The sequence below is a fragment of the Schistocerca gregaria genome, chromosome 4, assembly GCF_023897955.1.
Source record: "Schistocerca gregaria isolate iqSchGreg1 chromosome 4, iqSchGreg1.2, whole genome shotgun sequence".
Classification (NCBI taxonomy): Eukaryota; Metazoa; Arthropoda; class Insecta; order Orthoptera; family Acrididae; genus Schistocerca; species Schistocerca gregaria.
In genome coordinates, this window is record NC_064923.1 from 417,168,556 (window position 1) to 417,192,057 (window position 23,502).

The 23,502-nt window shown below is 39.3% G+C and overlaps 1 protein-coding gene across 3 annotated transcripts in view; it reads left to right on the forward strand.

Moving 5' to 3' along the window:
• The window catches only part of LOC126266861 (CREB-regulated transcription coactivator 1-like), a 674,669-nt gene that overhangs the window by 197,640 nt on the left and 453,527 nt on the right, over nucleotides 1-23,502 (forward strand). For all 3 annotated transcript variants that reach the window (XR_007548939.1, XM_049971482.1, XM_049971483.1), the window contains one exon: nucleotides 8,327-8,410. Coding sequence is in view for 2 of the 3 variants with exons in the window: in XM_049971482.1 (XP_049827439.1) it covers nucleotides 8,327-8,410 (84 nt within the window). In the remaining variant the exon portion in view is untranslated. The remainder of the gene's footprint in view (nucleotides 1-8,326; nucleotides 8,411-23,502) is intronic.

Below are 23,502 nucleotides of genomic sequence, written 5' to 3' on the forward strand. Positions count from 1 at the left end.
TGCGACTGCTTACACAGTCAACAGCCACGTTTCTGTAGCCAGAAGCGGAAGAAGGTAGTACTCAACTGCGCATGCGCATGATCCCACTCGTAACTCCTAAAACAAATCTAATAACAGTTGTGACATCATGATCATCGGAGGCAATTTGTTGTTACGAAGCATTGCATAGCCTTCCTAAAGACTTTGACACATTTTGCTGTTGGCAAACACTTGCATGAGCACTGTGTTTTGTTGCTGTATATGACGCATTTCCTTTGCAATTTAAGTTTTATTTTATTTTTTTCTCTCATTCCTTTTTTATGGCTGCAGTATTATTCTGCAGTAGCAGGATTCAGTGATATCCTTTGTTAGAGTATTGGTTCTTACCAGTCAAAACTACAAAAATTTAATTGAGAACAAAAACAATGAAAAATTCCCGGAATTCAAAAAAAAATTCCTGGGTTTTTCCTGGTTTTCTCCCAGATGAAAAAATTCCCGGGTTTTTCCCGGATCTCCCGGTTGTCCTGGGTCAGACACCCTGTCTACTCTGCTCTTGGCCACAGTTTGCTGGCAGCTGTTCATCCTGATGGACAGGTGATTAGTCATGCCAATATAAAAAGCTGTGCAAAAGTTTCAGCAAAGCTGGTATACAACGTGGCAGCTTTCACAGATGGCCCAGCAAAGATAAGCCTGTGACAGGACTGGAATAGGAAGTGCTGGGTAGGTGGATTATGCAGGTCTTGAACTAGTGTCTTCCACAGAGATATTATCCCTGTGGTAAGGGATTAGGGTTACAAGTGGCCTAGGGATGGACTAGGATGTGAAGCTTGGGTGGGCAGCAGAACACCTTGTTAGGAGGGTTGGGGAAGATCTTGGCTAGGATGTCCCTCATCCCACGGTATGATGATAAATAATCAAACAAATGTTGTGAAGCAATGAGGATAGGGTGTCTTTGTCCTAATTCTAGATCATGTCACCAATGAACCTGAATGAGACCAGGGGATTTGGGGTTTTGGGAGGCTAGGGAGGTTCCCTCTTAGATCACCCATAAGCAGGTTAGCATAGGAGGATGCCATGTGGGTGTTCATGGCTGTGCCGTGGATTTGTTTGTATACCTTCCCTCAAAGGCAGAAGTTAATATATGTTAGGATAAAATTAGGTGAATGAGGAAGGAGGTAGTGCGTTTGGAGTCTTGAGGGATGTTGGGAGATGTAGTGTTAAACAGCAGCAAGACCATGGACATAAGGGGGGTTTTGGTGTATAGGGAAGTGGTGTCAGCAGTGACCAGTAGGGAAACAGGAGGTAAAGGGGTGGGGATGGTGCAGAGGCGGTGAAAGAATTGGTGGTATCTTTGACATGAGAAGCTGGATTACAGATAATTCGTTGGATATGTTCATCTGTGGGGACCAAAATCCTCCCAGTGCAGGCACAACAACCAGCTACAGTGGGGTGTACATGAGTTTTGGTTTTGTTAATTTTGGGAAGCACATAGAGAGTGGGTGTCTGGGATGTCATAGGGATGGATTCAGGGGACAGATTCTGGGAAAGTCAGTCTTTAAGCAGAGATTGGAGATTGCATTGGACTTCTGGGATTTGATAACTTTAGCAGAGTTTATAAGTGGAGTAGTCAGACAGTTGTAGAGGCCGGTCTGCCAGGTTGTCATTGCGACTCACCACATTGGTGGTGTAGTCTTTGTCTGCAATGAGGATGGTTAGTTTAGGATCTGTTTAGAGACACTGTATGGCTGTCCTTTCTTCTGCTAACCATTTGCCACAGGAATCCTATCTCTGTGGATGATCGGGTGCAAGACCTTCCCAGCCCAGTCAACCAGCATTTCCTATTCCAGTCCTGTCAAAGGCTGGTATTGTTAGGAAGGGACCTGGGGAAGGTTAGTGAGGTCAAGCTGGAGGCGAGGAATTCCTGGAAGGTGACCTGGGGGTGGTTGCGTGTGAGGGATGCAGTATAACAGTTGGATGGTGTGAATTGGGAGAGGCAGGGTTCAATGTTGGAATTAGGTTTGCCTTGGTTTGTAGGCCTTTATGGCAAATAAGTGTTTCCATTGCTGGGATCGTAACAAGGAGAGTAGGTCTTTGAAAAGTCCAACATTGTAGGACTGATGATTTTGGTGTAAAAATTAAAAACAGTGTTCCAGTATTGCTTAGGGGGTCTGGATTTGGAGTGTTGATAGGGAGTTTTGGTGATGTGGCAAGTTGAAAGGGTCTGCTAGGTAGGGTCTGGGTGCTGTGGGGGGTTAAAAAGGAGGAACACTGTGGGTGGGATAGGGGTTGGATAGTGGTGTCCCAAGATGGCAGTAGGATATCAGCAGGTTGGATAATGTATGGAGGTGGTCTCTGGAGTACTCTTCTAGATGCTGGAGAGTAAGGGATTCAGTTTGAGATTTGTGATTTACGTTGTTGGGATTGCACAATAGTATTATCTTGTGGGGATAGTAGAGGTGGTTTTAAGATATCTCTGCCATGGAAATGAGTTTTTGTAGTCCAGGTTCATGAGGAACAGGGACTGAGAGAGTCTGAAAAGTTGAAGGTTAATGTGAAAGGAGGGGTGGGATCCAGAGAAAGGAATTGTTACGTTTAGGCCATTGGGAGGGATTTCATGGTTTAGGGAGCACTTAAGGAACAGGATGTGGGACTGGGTTTTAGCCTGGGAATCGGATACTTTCATGATCTTGTGCACAAAGGTGGAGTCCATGGTAGCAGGGATGGCATTACGAAATGACATAGGAAATGGGAAAATGGGGTTGGTTGGTGGGGGGGGGCTGTATAACAGAAGTACATACAGGCATGCAAAAACACACATAAATAATTAAAAATATTGAAATATTGTGTATGAAAATATGGACAGATATCCACAGGTATTTAAAAAAAAGGGGGTGTGGGGTGGGAAAAGGGGATGGATGAGTTATGGGAGTTCATGTGGCACAGGTAGATGAGGAAAATAAAACACAAAAATATGATCAGTAGGAGTAATTATAATCATCGACAGGTAGAATTTGGGGCATAAGGTGCTGCACCAACAATCCATGTGGATAAGTAGCCATATGTTGTGTGTGGACGACATTGTTGATACAGTGCAGCTCGGAAGTCAGAGATTGTGCATTTTGGAAGTTGATGAAAAAGTGCTTGAAGGAAGCGAAAGAATGGACACTGAGAAGAGTAATGTTTTAGAGATAGGAAAATAGCTCAAGGTTGTGGGATGGAGGAAAAGCCATTAGACAAAATCAAACTATGGAAACTTCAGGTTGGAATATCAGCATCTTAGGAACGAATAGATTGCTACTCACTGTAAAGATGACACATTGTGTTGCACACAGGCACAATGAAAAGACTGTTACACATTATGGCTTTTGCCCAGAGCCTTCTTCAGCACACATGACTGCTACCACCACCAGCTGGGGCTGGAATGTGAGTGTCACGTGAATAGCAATCTAGAGTGGATTGTGAAAGGGGTAGGAATAACAGGCTACGGGTGTGGGGGGGAGGGGAGGAGGGGGGGGGGGGGACAAGTGCTGTGTTGTTGAGTCACAGTCAATATCTGGCAGAAGGCCTCTGCCAGTTGTCTGACTTGTCCACCTATAAACTCTGGCAGTCTAATGTAATCTCCATCCCCTGTTTAAAGCCTTAGGCCCTTCGGAGAATCTCTCCCCAGAACCAATTTCTCTCCTCCCCCCTGTGACGCACACTCACCGTTCAAAGTTCACTAACCCAACAACCCTCGAAGCTCCATTGTAGCTGGTTATTGTGCTCCCACTCAAACTATTTTGGCCCTAATTGAGTGACTCCTTCAACCAATTGCCCATAATCTAGCCTCCTATGTCAAAGATACCAATCATTTCTTTCACCAACTCTTCACGATCTCCACCCCTTTACCACCTGATTCCCTAATGGTAACTTTGATGCCACATTCCTATACACTGACATGCCTCATGCGCGAAGTCCGCTGCAGTTTTTGAACACTACCTTTTCCACTGTCTGCCAGATTCCATATCAAGCACCTCATTCACCTAACTAACTGGGACCGATGACCTTTGCCATTTGGTCCCTTTAATCTTTAAATCAACCAACCTAACTAACCTTATTCTAACACATAATTACTTCTCCCTTTGAAGGGAAAGTGCACAAACAAATCCATGTCACAGCCTTGGCCACCTGTGTGGCAACTTCCTATGCCAACCTGTTGATGGACCATCAAGAGGAAACCTTCCTAGCCTCCCAAAACCGAACTCCTATTCTGGTTTAGATTTATTATTGATATCTTCATGATCTAGACACCATGTCCTCATTTGTTCACATAATCAGCACCTTTTCTCTCTTTTGCTTCACCTGTTTTTTCTCATCCAGTGGGCCACCTTCCTAGATATTGACCTCTTCCTCTCTGATCGCTCCATCCACACCACTTTCCACATTATACCCACCAACCACCAACAGCACCTGCATTTTGACAGCCACCATCCCATGCACACCAAAAAATTGCTCCCATACAGCACTGCCAACTGGGGACAGCATATCTGCAGTGACAAGAACTCCCTTTCCCAGTATGCTGAAGGTCTCACCAAGCCCTTCACATAAACACATCCCCCAGATCTAGGCGTCAAACAAATCTCTCATGCTATTTGTCCACACTCTCCCAATCCTCTTACCACCATCAACAGCCAGCTACAAAAGAATGCCGCCTCCATCACCCAATACCACCCAGACCCAGACCCAGGCCCGGTACAACTGAACAACATTGTTCGTGAGGACCTTGGTTATCTATCATCATGCACTGGAATGAGGGACATTCTACCCAAGATCTTTCCCGTCCCTCCTAAAGCGCAGTTCCATTTGCCCATCCAACCTCCACAACATTCTAGTCCATCCCTATACCACTCAAAACCCTAACGCTTTGCCACAGGGATAAAATATCTGTGGAAGATCCAGGTTCATGACCTACCCAATCCACCCATCGAGCACTTCCTATTCCAGTCCTGTCACAGGCTTATCTTACCTATCAAAAGTCACGCCACCTTCGAAAGCAACTGTGCTGTATACCACCTCAGCTGCATGTACCGCACAGCTATTTATGTTCGTGTGATTACCAACACCTGTCCACAAGGATGGATGGGCACCACCAAACTGTAGCCAAGAGCAAAGTAAGTCACCCTGTGGCACATGAAGCAGCTAAGTGTAACATGCTTCACAACACAGGCCATCTGGATCTTCTTCTTCATCACCAGCTTTTGTGTAAGTAGGCTTATCCTCACATCACATTCTCCTCACATCACATTCTGGCCTCGTCGTGCAATAATCTACTGTCCCGACACCTTGAACCCAACAGTTTCCACCTCCTTTTAGATTCTCTCACCCTCAGCCACCGTATCTGACTATCCTTTCCCCTTCACCACTGGACTCCTTTCCACTGTGCTTCCTGGCTGCTGTGCTTCCTTTCCATTACACTCCTACCCCAAACAGATTTCTATTCGCGTGACAGTTGCATCCCGGTTGGAGCTCCTAGTGGTAGCCCGTGTGTGTGTGTGTGTGTGTGTGTGTGTGTGTGTGTGTGTGTTTGTTTTCTTTGCTGAAGAAGGCTTCGGCTGAAAGCTATAATTTCATTGTGCCTATATATATTCTTATTCACAGGAGCAACTGATGTTTATTAGGAGGCTCAAGCATTCCTTATTACATTAGTAGTGGTAAGCTTTTTCCAAATTACAAATGGCAGTGGAATCAATAATTCAAGTCGTCACCGGAGGACAAGAATTTGGGTTTTGGGTAGCTATCTTAGTTGGGTTGACAGTGAAGCCCTGACACCTGCTCCCATCTCTCTTTGTCCATCACACACTCATGAATTTGTGCGCAAGTATTATGTGTATCGTATGTTTTATTTTACCATTTCACCACACATCTACTCCAGTTGGCACTAGTATTGATCCTAATAGTGCCGCTTTACAGCACACACAAAACAATTGTCATTGTGATTCACCACTCATCTGAGTCAAAAGAAAGTGGTTTCATTACCTTGACAGTACTGCCATTATGTCATTTTCTCTCTCTTTTTTTCGTATTTCAAAGATAATAGATGTTTCCATTATTTTAACTTCGTATTTGTTTTTGTAGTGCATCCACAAACCTGCTACTCATGACTAATCGTCAATGTTCGGAAAGTTAGAACTAGTGTTTGTCAATTTTCAGACTGAATTACTTCTGCTTCACTTCTTCATATGGCTACTACTAAGTATTGAATAAAATAGTATGATGAAGCGCTCCAGTGAACAACAGTCTAACAAGATTTTCACTTTCCCAGTCACGGATGAATTTCTATTTAATGATACTTCATGTAGGTGTGAGAAATTAATTGCATCTACCTGACTGTGTCCCACATATATTCATCGAAGACTGCCTGATATATTCATAAACAATTTAAATTCTGTATTTTTTGAATGAATTGGATATGTTGTTTCTCACTGGTGAACTGTTTGTAGTATACCGCTTACCTTTGTGTGTGACTGGTGGAATGACCATTATGAAAATGTGACTGAGAAAGTAATGCCAGAATGTAAATAATTGAAGACTCAATGATATCACTCACTGAATAGTGGAAGTGTTGAGTCATTGACAGGTACACAAAAAGAGTGAAAACTGGGCTAGCTTTTGGACATATCCTTTAAATAGATATAAACACATGTCCCCCAACCCCTGTCCTCCCACACACACATATATGTTTATGTATATATGTGGAGATACATTTGGCTGGCTACAAAATACAATGCAGGTGCACTGGCTTGAGGGGTTGTGTCAGCTGGAGAGGGTAAAAGGAGAAACATATGGGAAGTGGTAGAAAAGGGTTGTGGAAAGGTAGCTAATGGTTCAGAGGAAGGCAGCAGGTGTGTGGGATATAAATACAATGACACAAAGCACCAGAACTGGTAAGTTTGAGTGACACATGATAATATGGAGGTGTTGGTTGGGAGGGTCCGCAGCTCGTGGTCGTGCGGTAGCGTTCTCGCTTCCCACGCCCTGGTTCCCGGGTTCGATTCCCGGCGGGGTCAGGGGTTTTCTCTGCCTCGTGATGACTGGGAGTAGTGTGACGTCCTTAGGTTAGTTAGGTTTAAGTAGTTCTAAGTTCTAGGGGACTGATGACCATAGATGTTAAGTCCCATAGTGCTCAGAGCCATTTGAACCATTTGGTTGGGAGGGGGTGACAGGTTGGAAAGGGGAGGCAGTTGGGTAGAGGGTGTGGGTGCAGTGGGTTACTGTTTCTGTTTGCTGTGCAAACTCCACTGGCTTTGGTGCCCACGTGCATTGCATTCCTATCCCACACACCTGCTGTCTCCTTCAGATCTGCCACCTAATCCTCACCAACCCCCTCCTTCTTCTAACCTCTTTCTCCATCTATCCGTGCCACATGACATATTTCTGCTCTCCCATGTACATGCTGTACTGCAGCCCCAACATGCTATGTTCAGCTGGCACAATGTATCTCTCTCTCTCTCTCTCTCTCTCTCTCTCTCTCTCTCTCTCTCTCTGTGTGTGTGTGTGTGTGTGTGTGTGTGTGTGTGTGTGTGTGTGTGTGTGGAACAACTATGGATTGAACTCCAGACCTACGGATTGGAAGCCTAACACTGAGTCACTGAGCCACAGACATGGAGTCTTATTGTTCCACAAAGAACATGGTCCCTACTATCCACTGACACTATATTAATTTTAATATATTATTTCTATATTTATCTATAACAATTGTAATGTAGCATCTTGCTCATTTTCTGTCTTTCATTGAAATTCTCTGTAAATGTATAAGCAGTAGCTTATTATTGTGTGGTCATGTCTTGATGGCTGCTTTTTTGTAGAGTCATTAGTAACTTACTTAGTAGCTCCGCTTTCCATTTCTGAGCTCTTCAGTAGACCTATAGTTGGCTTTATTCATGTTAGTTACTTTTTAATATTGTAAATGTTTTGTACTGTACTGGGACAAAATTGTTGCAAAATTGATGCAATATGACATTATACTTAATTGCCATACAACTTATGTAGAACAGCACTTAAGGCATGGTGCAGAAGTCTTTTTTATAATACAGTAAAACCTAAATATTTCGTACCCATTTTATTCATTTCTTCCTGTAATATTCTGCTCCACACAATTCTATTTTTGTTGTAAAGTTTTTCTTTGACCTGTTCCTCTCTGTTGTCCCTATAGCTTAAAAAAAAGAAGGTTTTATTGTATTAGGTACTGTAGGTTATTGTCAGTTCTGGTTGGCTTGCATGAGTTAGTGTGGACTCCAGCTGCCAGAACTGCCAGTGATAAATTGTTGTTGTGCACCTTTTGCATGATTAGTAATGTTTGGTGTTTCAGCATTTGAATTCCTTGAACACGTATCGAAGCCCGCAGCCTCTCACTAGGCCCAGTCCCCAGACATCCCCTGGTCTTCTGGTACAGGTAAGTGCTAAGCCACTTGTAAAACTGTTTGTGCGAGAGGACAGTATTTCGTCTTCAGACCTGTAAAGGGGATTCTCAGTTGTAAGATTCAAGTTTGTTACTTTGCTGTATATGTGAGTAAGCAGGACTCCAAGGTAAATACAGTAAAAAGGCATCCAGTTAGTGTAGCATATGTAGTGCATATGTTGCATTGTGTTTGCTATTTTTAGTGCATGCTAAGCTCTGTGCTTTAAAAGTGTGCAATTTTGAGAATAATTGTGCTCTGTGTTACTAACAATGAACCTGTTGAATATTCCAGTATATTTATAAATTAGTCACTGGACTACTTAAAATTAAATGTAGAAAAAAATTAATACCAAATATTTAAAATAAGGGAAAGGCAAAGGCAACCACTCATCTATAGCAGATTGATGCGTGGCGCACAGTGACACATGATGAAAAGCAGCATTTGCACTAGCTTTCAAACACTAGCTCTTCTGGCAAGACTAATTAGTCTTCAGGTGCTGATATATGTGAATGTGTGTACCTTTTCTGGAGAAAGAGCTAGTGTTTGAAAGATAGTGTGAATTTTGTTTTCTGTTACGTGTTACTGTGCATCAACCTGCTATATGTGAGTGGTTGCCTTTTCTGTACTTTGTGTGTTCCTCCATCCAAGAATTTCCACTACTGTTAAAAGCAATATATTTAATATGTGTGTTGACGAGATGGGGTGGGAGTTCAAGATGAGTACAGTATGAGAGAACAGTCCCAAAGGGAAAAATCTATGTCATATGATGTTTCTCTTGGTAAACAGTAATAAATATAAATTTTAAACACTGCTGGTTATATGATTGAAAACAAATCAGTACACTGTGTTTACACAGCATTTTCAGTATTTGATGTTGATAAATAAGTTCCTAAACATCTTGTAAAGTAATACTCTGTGTTTTATTACCTCCTTCTTCATTCTTTCACATTTACATGTAGATCAGTGGTTTGTGAGAAATATTCACATACTGCAGTGAAAGAATTTGGTTGTCTATCATTATGATGCCAGAGGGTCAATGATCAGATTTCACTATAATTTGTCATTAAAATTCAATTTTAAGACTTCTCCAGTATCATAATAGCATGCTCACAAATGTATTTTTCAAACTTTCAAAATAAGTAGTATTTAAAGCTTAAGAACTACTTGTCTCTCTTCCTCCCTCTCCCTACCACCTTTCCCCTTTATTAGTGACATCTGTTCCATTAACTGTTTAATCAAATATACTTGTCAGTTTGTTTTTCCTTATGGATGTGTAATGCTGGGCAGTGTCTGTCTCATCCAGAAACACGCCAAGTGTCAAAATGAGTTTCAGCTTGCCACTCATTGACACACTCATTCCACTGAAGGATCTCAAATGCAAAATCAAACAAAGAATCTAAAAAATGCAAAAACATTATTTGCAGTGTCTTAAGCTGCCTTAAATTAACATTTTTTTATGCCCCTGGCAGGCAGCGCTTCTGGTACCGTTAATACTGGATACAAAGTACTTCCAAAGCTCTGGATTGTTATTTTCCCTCATAATGGAATTTGGTAAATATTTCTGTATTACCGGCCTTCCTTGACAATAATTAACCCATTTGTTACCAGGTGAGAATGACATGTAAGTAATGACCCGACAGAGTGTAGTTTATATGTTAATGATTTCTTTTTGCAAACTGAAAATTGCATTCTGGTTGATCTGTAAATTACACCAGTCAATGATGATAAAGTGCACAAATTGCTAAAGTCTTGCTCTAATGCATTTGGCTAGAAATGAGTGTGTATTGAATTTTCTGTATGATTGGTTAAACAGATCTGTATCTTTTATATTTTAAACAGCTCATTCTCCCAGCAGTGTGTGTATATATATATATATATATATATATATATATATATATATATATATATATATATATAAAACAGAAAGAAACTTCCACATGGGAAAAATATATTAAAAACAAAGATTCCAAGACTTACCAAGCGGGAAAGCGCCGGCAGACAGGCACATGAACAAAACACACAAACACACACACAGAATTACGAGCTTTCGCAACTGGCAGTTGCTTCGTCAGGAAGGAAGGAAGGAGAGGGAAAAATGAAAGGATGTGGGTTTTAAGGGAGAGGGTAAGGAGTCATTCCAATCCCGGGAGCGGAAAGACTTCCCTTAGGGGAAAAAAAGGACAGGTGTACACTCGCACACACACACACATATCCATCCGCACATACACAGACACAAGCAGATATATATATATATATATATATATATATATAACAGCATTAAAACTCTACACTTCACCACTCCTTCCTTATTCTTCATATTCTGTTTCCAGAATAAAACCTACTCTGTTACTGAATAATACAGTGCATCATAACATAGTTTCATGGCAGGTTAAAACTGTTCATCAAATAACATTTCACCCACATGTGTGGGTCTTTAACAGGCAATGATGTATTTTCTTGGGTAATTTTACCTCCCCATATGAAATAAAACAGTGTGTCATATGATGATACGCAGTGCTTTGCCATGTAAGCCCTTCTTTGATTTTTAAGAGCAGTTAGTCCTTTGTACAGTAGTTAGTTTCTAAAGCTGTTGTACTTACTCTCTTACCAACATGTCTTGCTAAGACACGAATGCCATGTTTGCTCACTTTATGTACGTCACTGACAAAATTGGTGGAAATATGTCGTTACTGCTAAAAGTGGACTTTGAGTTTGTACACACATTAAATTGCGTTAGACAAGAATAAGGAAACAAAATGATCATGTCATTCCGACTTCACCATAAGCATCTCATTTCCCCTGCAAAATGTTTCCTACACAGTAAATTAATAAGGATCATATGAAATTGAATTAGGCAGCTGTGTCAAACTCTTAATAGAATTCTGATCTTACAAGGGAATGGTCTAATAAGACATGTAGAAACCTATCCAGAAATTTTTTACACAGGAAGAAGACAACGAAAGAAATGCACTGTCAAAATTTTAGCTGCTAAGAGGCACTGCAAGTATTTTGCAAAAAATGTTGAAGTTACACATTTTTGCCACACAAAGAGCAGTGGTTTGTACAGCTCTGCCTGCCTAGCACACGACTCATCGAATCCCTCACGCAGTACTGCATTTCAGAACTGTCCGGAGTTGACAGACACCAGTTCTAAGCACCTAAAGCCTGGTTTACAATCGAGCAAATGGAAGTGAACATATGTGAAAATTCACTACCATTCACTCGTGTATGTGGATAGAATCATTTATACTAGACGTGACGGAAGAGGACACAAGGTAGCGAACATTGCCTGTGGATGCTGTTTTATTAGTTTTTAGTTTTTGGAGCTAATATTTGGTGTACAGGATGCAACTCTGCCTTGTTCGAGCCACAATGCCAAACTTTGCTATTTAGTGAGGATTATTTTGCATGGCATACGCACTGTTCTTGACAGAGTATTCAAAATACCGCAGGGAAGGAAGAATTTAAGTGTGTCAGTTTGTATGGATACGTGACGTGCGTGGAGACCGTGCAGTTTACGTGGAATTGCATCTCCATCTCATGTTAGCACTGGTCCAAAATTTTCCTTGTATGTTGGCTGCCATTTGTCCCTGGCTTCTCATTACCATTGAGGAGAAATTTATAAACAGAACACTAATTACCAACATTGAGCATCTCAAGAGGTGATACAGCTAGTGTTTCCACTATGCATGTAAGATCAAAATGTTTTTTTTTTTTTTTACAAAAATGGACTAGTGGCAGAGTGTGTGCTTTGTGATCCAGAGAGCATGGTGTCAAATACCGTTCAGACCACAACTTTCTCATTATGATTTTTTAACCAAGCATTCACTTCTCACAGATGTTGGAGTGGCCACAAAGGGCATGTGGTTCGGATTCAATGTTAAACTGCAGGTCTCCACTTTCCAATTAGGTAACTGGTGGAGGTGAGGGACACATAAGTAGTTGCAGTAGCATCCATTTGAAAGACCTTTTTTGAATAACTTCACATTGACAGTTCCATTCATGCACATGTAATTCTGATAAAGTGGCTAGCAGAGAAAATAAAATCATGGCAGTGTTTGATGTCACAGACGACTTCCATCAATGTGGAGTTGTAATTTGTTGAAATGAAATGTATCTTGCTGTACTACATTTTGTAAGAATTCCTGTAGGTCATTCTTTACAATTATGTTTGAATGTTGTACATTTGACTATCAGTGAAACAGTTCTTTGTTTATTCTCTGTAGTCATTACAAAAATGCGTAGCATGTATTGAATGACAAAAACAAACATTTTTCTTGCACCAGGCACACCGGACAAAGGAAAAATTGATGCAGTCAGGCACTTCACAGTAATCACTAGTGTTATTTAGACAGAATTGGGATGTAGTCAGAAATGGTCCTGGCTGTTGTTCTGCTATTGTGCTGCATAACATGCATAATTGGTCAAATTTGTAAAGCATGACAAAGAAAACTGGTAATGCACAAATGACTGGAACTTATGAATACTGATCTGCTGATAAACCTGAAATAAGAGAGAAGTATCGGAAATTATGTCATCTGATGATTTCCTGTAAAATGCTTTCCACTGTAGAAAAAAATTCTTTATCGAGAGGTTGAATCGCACTGGTAGTTCCAAGCGGAATCCACGTTACATCTACAGATTTTTTGTCGTCCTCCACAAAAGCGGAGGCGTCGTTATGTCCAGACCATGAATCCAACAAAAGTAATGAATTAGTTTCTGCAGCTGGTAGGAATAAGGTTCGAATGAAATGTTGAAAATTGTTCTTTCCCATTTTTCCAGAGTTTGATACATTGATTACGAGATTTTTGCAACTAAACAGTCCATTTTTAGGCACTAGCCACTCGACATGCCGTTTCATTTATTTTTGGTCCTAATTTGCCTTGCGGTTTTTGAAGACTGATATACAGCTGTGGAAATAGTAAACAACTCATACTTATCACTGGAATTATCATTTATGAATGTGTCATTGCATTCATTGATTGGGCAACAGACTCTATCATCATCATCATCTTCTTCTTCTTCTTCTCCCCCCCCCCCCCTCCCCCCAAATGAGAAAGTGCTGTGTGCATCCAGTTCTTTCACAAAATCTTACTGATCACTGTTATAAACTGTGGGGATAACAGCAAGTTTTGTCTTTACGTCAACTATGAACTTCTGTATAGCATTGTCTATCACTGGCAGCTGCTCTATACGTTTACATGATGTAAACTTGGTAATTTTGTGACATCCTTTTCTGTACATTATCATGAACCTGCGGAGCCATACCAATGAAGCCAGGAAATTAGCAATGTTCATGTCAGATGTAATTCGGGGGGCCTAGTCTCATAGATCTCCATCAGTAACAGTGCATAGCCTCTCACGAGCAGTTATAAATGTTTCGAACAGTTCTTCATTCATTTGGTTTCAGGTTTCTGTTTGGTGCATATTTCTTACTTCATGTAATTCATTCTTCCATTTGTACACTTCACACTCCGATTTCACTAAATGAAAACGCCTTTACACACTTCGTAACTTCTAGCATTTTTTCCCTCTTTCATTTAACCAATATTTCACTGCCTTTTCTTTGTTGCTGAAAGCTCTTGCAGCATGTGCTTTTCTTAGGCTTGGACAGTATCCTTCTTCACAACTGTTACTTCCACAACTGATGTCGCCTGAACCACAGTCCATGGAATCATCACAGTTATTTCCTATTTCTTCTAACATATCCACAATCTCAAACAAAATGTCAGTATCATTCGAATGACTGTCAAGGAAATCAACTTACAAAAGACATATATGTACGTCCTCAGGAGAAGAAAGTGATTTCGGCTGGAAACCACGTTCTTCCTATTTCATCATTGCTAGATTCGGAATGTTAATTGGATTCCACATTACTGTGAAACTAAAAAGAAAACAAGGAACTATTAGCAAGCAAGCACAATAAATATTAATTCAGCTTTATCTGTATTGTGAGTACTTACAAATACTGCAAAAAGCAACAGATAATTTGTATTAAATGTCACTTGAGTGGATAATGTGAGAGAATAGTAACTGTGTACTGTAGTGTTAGAGAAACTATCAATGAACAGTAGCCTGAAACAACCTTTATAAATTATGATTAGGTTGTGTCGCGTTTCCTATTTACAAATGTACTGCCTACCTCGGCTGTGTGTGTGCCTAGTTGCGCACACACAGCTGCTACAGCGCCAGTTGGGGGTGTACATTTCTACCGCCACCTGATGTGCTACAAATTTGGAAATTTCCAGCTATTTTTAGTAATGCTTGCAGTGCCTCTTAGCATCTAAAATTTTGACAATGCATTTCTTTCATTGTCTTTTTCCTGTGTAAAAAATTTCAGGGTAGGTTTAGACAAGTCTTATTGGACCATTCCCTTGTTAGCTTCAATCATAATGTTTCCAGTTCCTTTTTCTTAGATATTTGCTAATTATATTCCATTGTTCACTTATTAGTACCATTTACTTGGAAAATAGAAACCATGCTTTGCACCCTTTCCTTTCCAGCAAAGTTTGCATACTGTGTGTTGTGAAATGAAAATCAGAATACATATAGTTAAATTTCAGAGCAGCGTTAGGTCTCTGTTGCCATATGAGGATGTGGAGTATTTATAAGGCAATCCAGGTTAAATCAAATTTAGATGTATATATTCTACAGTCCACCTGAGTTAAAGATTCCATTTCCCTGTGCAGTTGGGGTGAAATCGAATTTAAAAGATATATATATTCTACAGTGTACCTGAGTTACCAGTTTCCTTCAAAGTGTTCAACCTAAATCTTCCCTAATATACTGTTTATTAAGCACTGGATGAAGAGAGGGGGTTCCATACATCCACCTACTCCAGTCCAGTCACAAGCTTCACTTATCCCATCATAGGCAGGGCTACTGGTGAAAGCTGTCATGTGATCTACAACCACTGCATGACAACCAACGAGCTGCCTGTCCGCATGAATGGCCACCACCAAATTGTGGCCGAGAAACAGCTGGACCATCCACTTGCTGAGCACCCTGTCCAACACACCATTCACACTTCAGTGACTGCTTCATAGCCTGCACCATTTGGATCCTTCCCACCAACACCAGCTTTTCTGAATTACGCAGGAGGGAACTTGCACTGCAGTAAGTCCCATGTTCCCCAGACCCCCTTGGCCTCAACCTTTGTGAGTCACTGTCCTTCACTCGCCTATCCCCATCCCTGTTCCCATTCCAGCTCTACACGGCCTCTTTTCCACCAATGTGCCCACAGTCTTTTCTGTCTCCAATTTCCCCCGTTCCCTCCATCTAACTTCGTATCTACACCTAGCAGCCGCACCCTCTCCCCATCTCATTCCTGTATACTTCCACAAATAGAACTTTGGCCCCCATCACAACCCTGGTATCCCTCCCCTTCCACGTCCCAGCCTCCTCCTAACACCCCCCCCCCCCCCCCAACTCAGATTGCTTCTTCCGTCATGTGCCATTGATTGCAGTCTGTCCTCAGTGGCAGACATGATGGTTGTGTGTGTGTGTGTGTGTGTGTGTGTGTGTGTGTGTGTGTGTGAGTGAGTGAGTGAGTGAGTGAGAGATTCAGCATCTCGGTTATATGAGTTACAATCTATTCTTTCCATAATATTGTCATTATTTCATCCTGTGTTTTCCATTGATAAATTTATATTGTGTCATTTTTCGTCAATTGCTTCTGCCATGCCTCTTATAGTTCGCTCTTTTGTTAGGGAGGTGTACCATGCTGCTGTGTATTTATGTGCACGAGGGGAAGCTGCTGTCTTTTTGTACTATGTGTGTGATATGTGTTTTTAGGTTTACAGGGACATTGTGGCCTGATGGGTACAGCACAGGTAACTGGTTCTTATATTCATACTCTCACTGTTTTTTTGTTTTCATTACAGGCTTCCTTGTTGGAGGTTCAATTGTAATTTAATGCATTTGTTTTAATTAACATAGCTATTGTTGCATCTGTGATCTATTTAGGATGGTCTTTTTAATAAGATTTTTATAGTTTTGGGTCCATTAAGTCTTAGTTTACCAAAACCTCAGAATGGGTACAACTTGATGAGAATTGTTGCGTACGCTGTCACAGAATGGTACATAACTTCATGAATGCAATTATAGGAGCTGCGGCCATTTATTTAATTTTGATTATGCCTGTTGATCTTTTAATTGGTTTATGGCAGGTGTTATGTGTAATAGTAGTTCTGTAATCTTCAATGTGATAGGCTCTGGAGCTGTGATGTATTTTTTAAATGATTTTATAAAACCTGCATCTGATATTCTCATTATTTGATGTACAAGTGTACAATTTCGTCCTGAGGCCTTTTCTCAGATACCCAGAATGGAAACTTTATACATTGGGTTCATTAGTATCACTTATAAATTCCGTCATATCCCAAGATATGCTAAGAGGATTATTTATTATTTTATGCACAATATTTTAATGGTATTATATGCCATGTATGTCTTTTCTCCTGTAACCACAATGTAATTGTCATAAAATAAATTTGAAATAGTTTTTTGTTATTTTAAGATTATAATTATTCTTCAGAAATTAATTACTAAAGATATATGTGTCCGTGTTTTCAATTACATTATCATTGGTGGAAATATGATTGTATGTAATCCCCTTAAAAACTTGTAAATATTTGTTCTAATTTTGCACGAGCATGTCATTTGTAAACAGTTGTTACAAATATCTTATATATATAAAAGTCGATGAGAGCACTCTATTGAAACAGCACTGAAAACCATGAAAATCGAGAAGAACCTTTCATGATCTGCTATCTGGTTGTGTTATCTTTTGCATTACAGTCATATTTATTACTCAGTATAGCAGTAGTTAAACATTATAGGTACAGTAATACTTTGTTGTAGAACTGGTAAAAAGTTGTCTAGAAATTTTCTATTCCGTACATCATTTTGATCATGTAAAACTCTTGTTTGATTGGTCTCTTAGGTGGATGTAAGGAAGGAATTGATTCCATTCTTACATCAATGACTTAACCTTTCTGTAACTTAGGTAATATTTGTAGTAACTTAGCAGTATTAGGTATTTAGTGGTTGGTGTTTTTTAAGTGTACATGCAGCAAAGGTGGATGAGTGCTGTTGCTTATTGTCGTGTGTTCTTTAAATTGTGTGCAAACTTCCCTTCCTGTTTGTCCAATATAAAGTTTTGAGCACTTCCACAGTTAACTTTGCAGATTCCTGAATGTGAAAAAGTTCAGATTTCCATGGGTATGTCTTGATAATTGTTTTAGATTGTCAGGGTTCCTGTCAGTATTGTATAATTTTGGATTCTTGAAACAGCGAGTAATTTTGTCAGAAACAATACTCTCCAAAGTTATTTCATCTTTGGAATTGGCATGTGTTTATTTTGGCTTCTTTTTAGAAATATGTCCACTAGGTTTTTAGGATTGCCTTTACTTATAGCCATGTTTTGAAGATGATGTAGCTCTTTTTCAGTCCTCTGGTTTTCCATTGGTAAGTTGATCAGTCTGTGTATCATAGAACAAAAATGTGTGAGCTTGTGCACTCTTGGGTCACATGATTGATTGTGGATAATTATGTCTGTTGACATTTACAAAAAATATCAAATGTTTGCTCAGATTTCTTGTTCCAAATATTTAAATCCAAAAAGTTGATCATCTTCTCTATATTTCCACAGAGCTTGTAATTTTTCTATGTAAGCAGTTGAATTGTGAATGTGTAGTGTTGCTCTCTTTGTGCTATCAAATAGGTTTAAAATGTCATCATCAAATGTATAGTAATAAAGTAATTTTTCAGCTGTCTGAGTGAACCTGTCAAATTTTCATTTGAAGTATATCACCTAATGTGCCTGCTAGGCATGAGCCCATTGCTACCCCCATCTTCCAGAAGATAAATTTTGTCATGGAGTGTGAAGTAGTTGTTGGCAGTGATCAATTATAGGAGTTCTACCAACTTCGGCTTGAGTGATTTTCTTATATTTGAGAAGTTTGATTAAAAAAAAAATGATTCCTGTAGTCTCTGTTATTGGATTGTTTGTATACATGTTGGATCAACTGTTTTTAGTATATTTTTTCTCATAAGTGTTATATTCCGTATGGGGCATATTGATTTTTTTTTACTAACACCATGTTAACAGTTGGATGAATGTGGATTTGTTGTTTATGTATCTTGGTTTGGGCACAGAATCTTAAGTAAGCAGTGAGTTAAACTTATAGGTAAATGTTTCCTGAGGGTATAAATATAATATAAGTGTTGTTACATTAATGGAAGTGTTAGTGAAGTGTTAACGAAGATTAAACGGAGTAAGAAGCTTATTTTCCTTCTCGCGCCTATAGCACGGATTTTAGGCTTAATTTCAATCGCGCGTATCGTAAGTAAACAGTGACTGAAACTTATATGTAATCACCAGTTTTTTAATTCAGTAATCTTTCAATTTATTTATATCTGCTTGAATAGTTTCTAGGGTCCTTTGTTTACGTTTTAGTCAGTACTTAAATCAGTTTATACGATTTCTGTTTTTACCACGAGTGAGAACTGTGTGACATACCATAGGATCGTTAGTTCCGGGGTGTGGTGTAATGGATGCTGTAGTTTCTTTCATTGGGGCGAATGTAGTGGCGTGGGAAATGGGGACGTAAATGAGGATCACCAGTAGCATTGTAGGATCTGCAGTAGAGACAGGAAAATACTGGAACAGGAAGGGAAAATTGCAGCTCTTCAAGCTGACTTAGACAAGGCAAGGGAGGAACTGGACGGGTTAAAGAGGGAGAAGGGTGAATAGAGGTGGGAAGTAGCAATAGGTAATAGGGGGAAACGGCAAAGGAGAGCATCAGACAGCTTTGTCATAAATCTTGAAAATAAATTTGACATGTTGCCTCAGTCAGAATCGGATGAGCCTCATGTAGCTGAAGCTGTAGAAAGGGCACAACAAGCTTTCAAGGACTTGAAAAAGGTAGGGAAATTTGTAAAGAAAAAGAAAGTTCTGTTGTTAGGTAGCTCCCATGGTAGAGGTGTTGGCCAACTACTGTAGAAAAATCTAGGTCCAGAGTACCAGGTCACAAACTTTTTCAAGCCTAGTGCAGATCTGGGTCAGCTAACAGAGGATGTAGGTTCTTTATGCAAAGATTTCATGAATTAGGATGCCGTGGTTATAGTGGGTGGTCCGGGAAATAGCATTGTCAGAGACTCTGAATATTCCATAGAGAGTGACCTGGTGAAGATAGCATCAGCAATGAAGCATACGAGTGTGGGATTTGGGTCTGTGTTGAGACGCCATGATCGGCCTCATTTGAACTCTTCCGTCAGGAGGGTGAACTTGGAGTTGGAGTGCCTGCTTAGGACGAATGTAGGGTCCCATATTGGTTTAATTCCTGTGGATAGGTGGGACTACACTAGGCATGGCCTTCACCTCAATAGGAAAGGGAAGGGAAAACTGTCTGGGTTGATTTCAGAAAACATAAAGGGGGGGGGGGGGGGGCACTGTCACAAGTGGTAAAATACCAGCGGTAACAGGTGCCAGAGGAATGCCTTTTTTAGGATAGGGAAGGGGGAAAGAAAACGAGTTTTAAGAGAGATTGGCTGACACACTCAGTTTGCGAAAACAGATGAACAGGAGTCAGATTTTAGCATACAGATTCCATTTAAACAATGTTTAACAGAAAGTAATCAGAAACTCCCAGTTCATCTTCGCCAAAGCAGCTATAATCCCATTAGTATGCAGTATCAGTTATCTTTATTACACCAGAACATTCCAGGACATAGAAATAAAATTGATGAACTACTAATTTGTATTGATGAAATGAATTCATCTAACCAAATTGACATAATCTGCCTCTCTGAACATCAAGTGACCACTGGCATAGATATGTTCGACATTTCAGGATTTAAGCTAGCTTCCTACTTCTGCAGAGTAGAAATTGATGGAGGAGGAGTTGCCACATTTATTAAAAACTGCCATAAATTCAAGAACATTGACATTAATAAATTCTGCTTAGACCAGCATCTAGAAGCATGTGCAACAGAAGTAGAGTTCCATAACATATCCTTTATAATATTAACTATTTACTGAGCACCTGCAGGAAATTATAATCTATTCATAAATCATCTAGAAGCTCTTTTAGGTTATTTAACAGGAAGAAACAAAGAAATTTTGATTTGCTGGTGACTTTAATACAGATTTTCTAATGCAATCTTCCAGTAAACATTTACTGCAGTTAGTAATGTTGTCTTTCAATCTAACTCACACTGTAAACTTTCCAACTAGGATCACTAAATCCTCAAGGACAGCCATTCATAACATTTTTATAGGCAAATCAAAGGAACAAAATCATATCATAAAACCTGTAATAAATGGACTATCAGATCATGACATGCAGCTCCTTGTTTTAGATGTAAATTCTGAGCAGATTATCAAGACTGCTAAATCTGAGTACAGAAGAGTATTCAATCAACTAAAAATAGCGTGTTTTAGAAAACTGCTCAAAGATATGAACGGGAAAGATGTTTATAGTGCCCATGACATGAATGAAAAATATAATACATTCATGAACAATGTCTGTACCACATTTGAAAACTGTTTTCCTCTAAAAGTTACTCAAATTAAACAGAAGTCTATAATAAAACCATGGATTATACAAGGAATAAAGATTTCCTGTAAGCCAAAAAGGAAAATGTATCTGTCGACCAAGAATAGCTCCAATACTGATGATTTAGCTAAATACAAGGAATACTGCAAAAAATTAAAAAGAACCTCAGACATCTAAACAAATGCACTACAAGAAGAAGATAGCAATATCAGGGAAGAAAATAAAAACAATACGGGATATAGTGAAAGAGGAGACTGGTAGAACAAGAAAAGAACAGGAGCAAATAGCATTAAGGGTAGATGACACATTAGTAACCGATGGGCATAGTGTGGCAAATCTATTTAACAATTACTTTATATCCATTACTGATAGAATGGGATTGTCAGGATCAGCAAATAATGCCCTTGAATATCTGAAACTAGCCTTTACAAATAGCTTCAGCTACATGAATATGTCACTCACTTCACCAAAAGAAATAACTTCCATAGTAAAATCTTTGAAAACAAAGCATTCTAGTGGTTACGATGAAATATCAACAAAGTTAATTAAGGTATGTCATTGTGTGTTTAATACAATTCTAAGTTACTTGTGCAACCACTCAATTATAACTGGGACATTTCCTGGCTGGCTAAAATATGCAGATTTTAAGCCTCTATTCAAGAAAGGGGATAAAGAGATATCATCAAACTACAGACCGATTTCACTTTTGCCAGCATTCTCAAAAATTTTAGAAAAAGTAATGTACAGGCAGCTTTTCAACTATCTGACCACAAATAACATATTATCAAGAACACAGTTTGGATTTCTGAAGGGTTCTGATATCGAGAAGGCTATTTACACCTACAGTGAAAATGTACTTAATTCATTAAATAACAAATTACAAGCAGCAGGTATTTTCTGTGATTTGTCAAAGGCATTTGATTGTGTGAACCACAACATCCTTTTAAATAAATTAGAATTCTGTGGTGTCATGGGCAGTGCTGCAAAATGGTTCAAGTCAACCATCTAACAGGAAACAAAGGGTGTCAGTACAAGGGACTAGTGAATTAAGTCATCAGTCATCATCAGAATGGGAAGAAATTACATGTGGTGTCCCACAAGGATCCATCTTAGGGCCATTGCTTTTTCTTGTGTACATTAATGATCTCTCATCAGTTACAATGCCACAAGCAGAGTTCGTTTTGTTTGCAGATGACACAAGTATTGCAATAAATAGTATGTCGAGTGTAGTTCTAGAAAGATCTGCTAATGATAGTTTCATGGGTATTAGTAAATGGTTTAAGGCCAACTCACTGACATTAAACTTCGAAAAGACTCACTATATGCAATTCAGAACCTGTAAGAGGTTTCCACCCAGCATATGCATAAAGTATGAAGAAGAGCAGATAGAAGAGATTGACAGTCTTAAATTCCTGGGACTACAACTTGATAATAAATTCAGTTGGGAGGAGCACACCACAGAACTGCAGAAATGCCTTAACAAATCTGTATTTGCAATTCGAGTGTTAGCAGACATAAAAATGAATAAGCTTGCATTCTTTGCCTACTTTCATTCCATAATGTCATATGGTATAGTATTTTGGGGTAACTCTTCAAGTCAAACCAAAGTTTCCAGAGTCCAAAAGTGTGTAATATGTATTATTTGTGGAGTAAATTCACGGACATCATGTAAAAACCTCTTCAAAGAACTGGGTATACTAACCAATGGCTCTCAGTATATTTACTCCTTAGTGAAATTTGTCCTAAATAATATATCTCATTTTCCAACAAACAGCTCAGTGCATACATACAATACCAGGAACAAAAATGATCAGCACAAAGACTTAAAAGCACTTACTTTAGTTCAAAAAGGGGTCCACTACTCAGGAACACTCATCTTCAATAATTGGCCAGCAAACAGAAAAAATTTAGTTGCAAATAAAGATCAATTTGAAAGGAGCTGAAAGACTTACTAGTGGCTAACTCCTTCTACTCCATTGACGAATTTTTTAATAGAAACAAATGATGTATTGTAGATATTCATACTATTAGTATTGTTATTTCAGCTAAAAAAATAATTTAAAGAAAAAAAAAAAAGGTTGACATGTTCCACATCCACGAGGATCTCCTCAGCATGGATCTATGGAACGAAAAACTAATCTAATCTCTAATCTAACACAATGTTGGTGTTGTTGGCTTCATTATCATGAAATCTTGTATGTCTTTTTCTGTGAATACCAAGTTACATCTTTTAGTGCTTTCTTTAATTGTGCATTATATTTGGTGCTTGGGTACTGATCAATACTTTTAATATTACTTTGTTCAAAAATTCTAGTACTTCTCTATTATAATCTCCTTTTGACATAATCATCAGCGTACTTGTTGTATCAGATTTTCCACTGATTTCATTACGTTCTTCAAGCTTGTTATTAATTTGACATATGATACTAATATCCTGCTTTCTCGTTTTACTTCAGTTTGTCTTATTTGTACAAGTTTAAAGTTAGGTTGTTCAGCTGATGAGTTGGCAACTGGGCAATATCGAG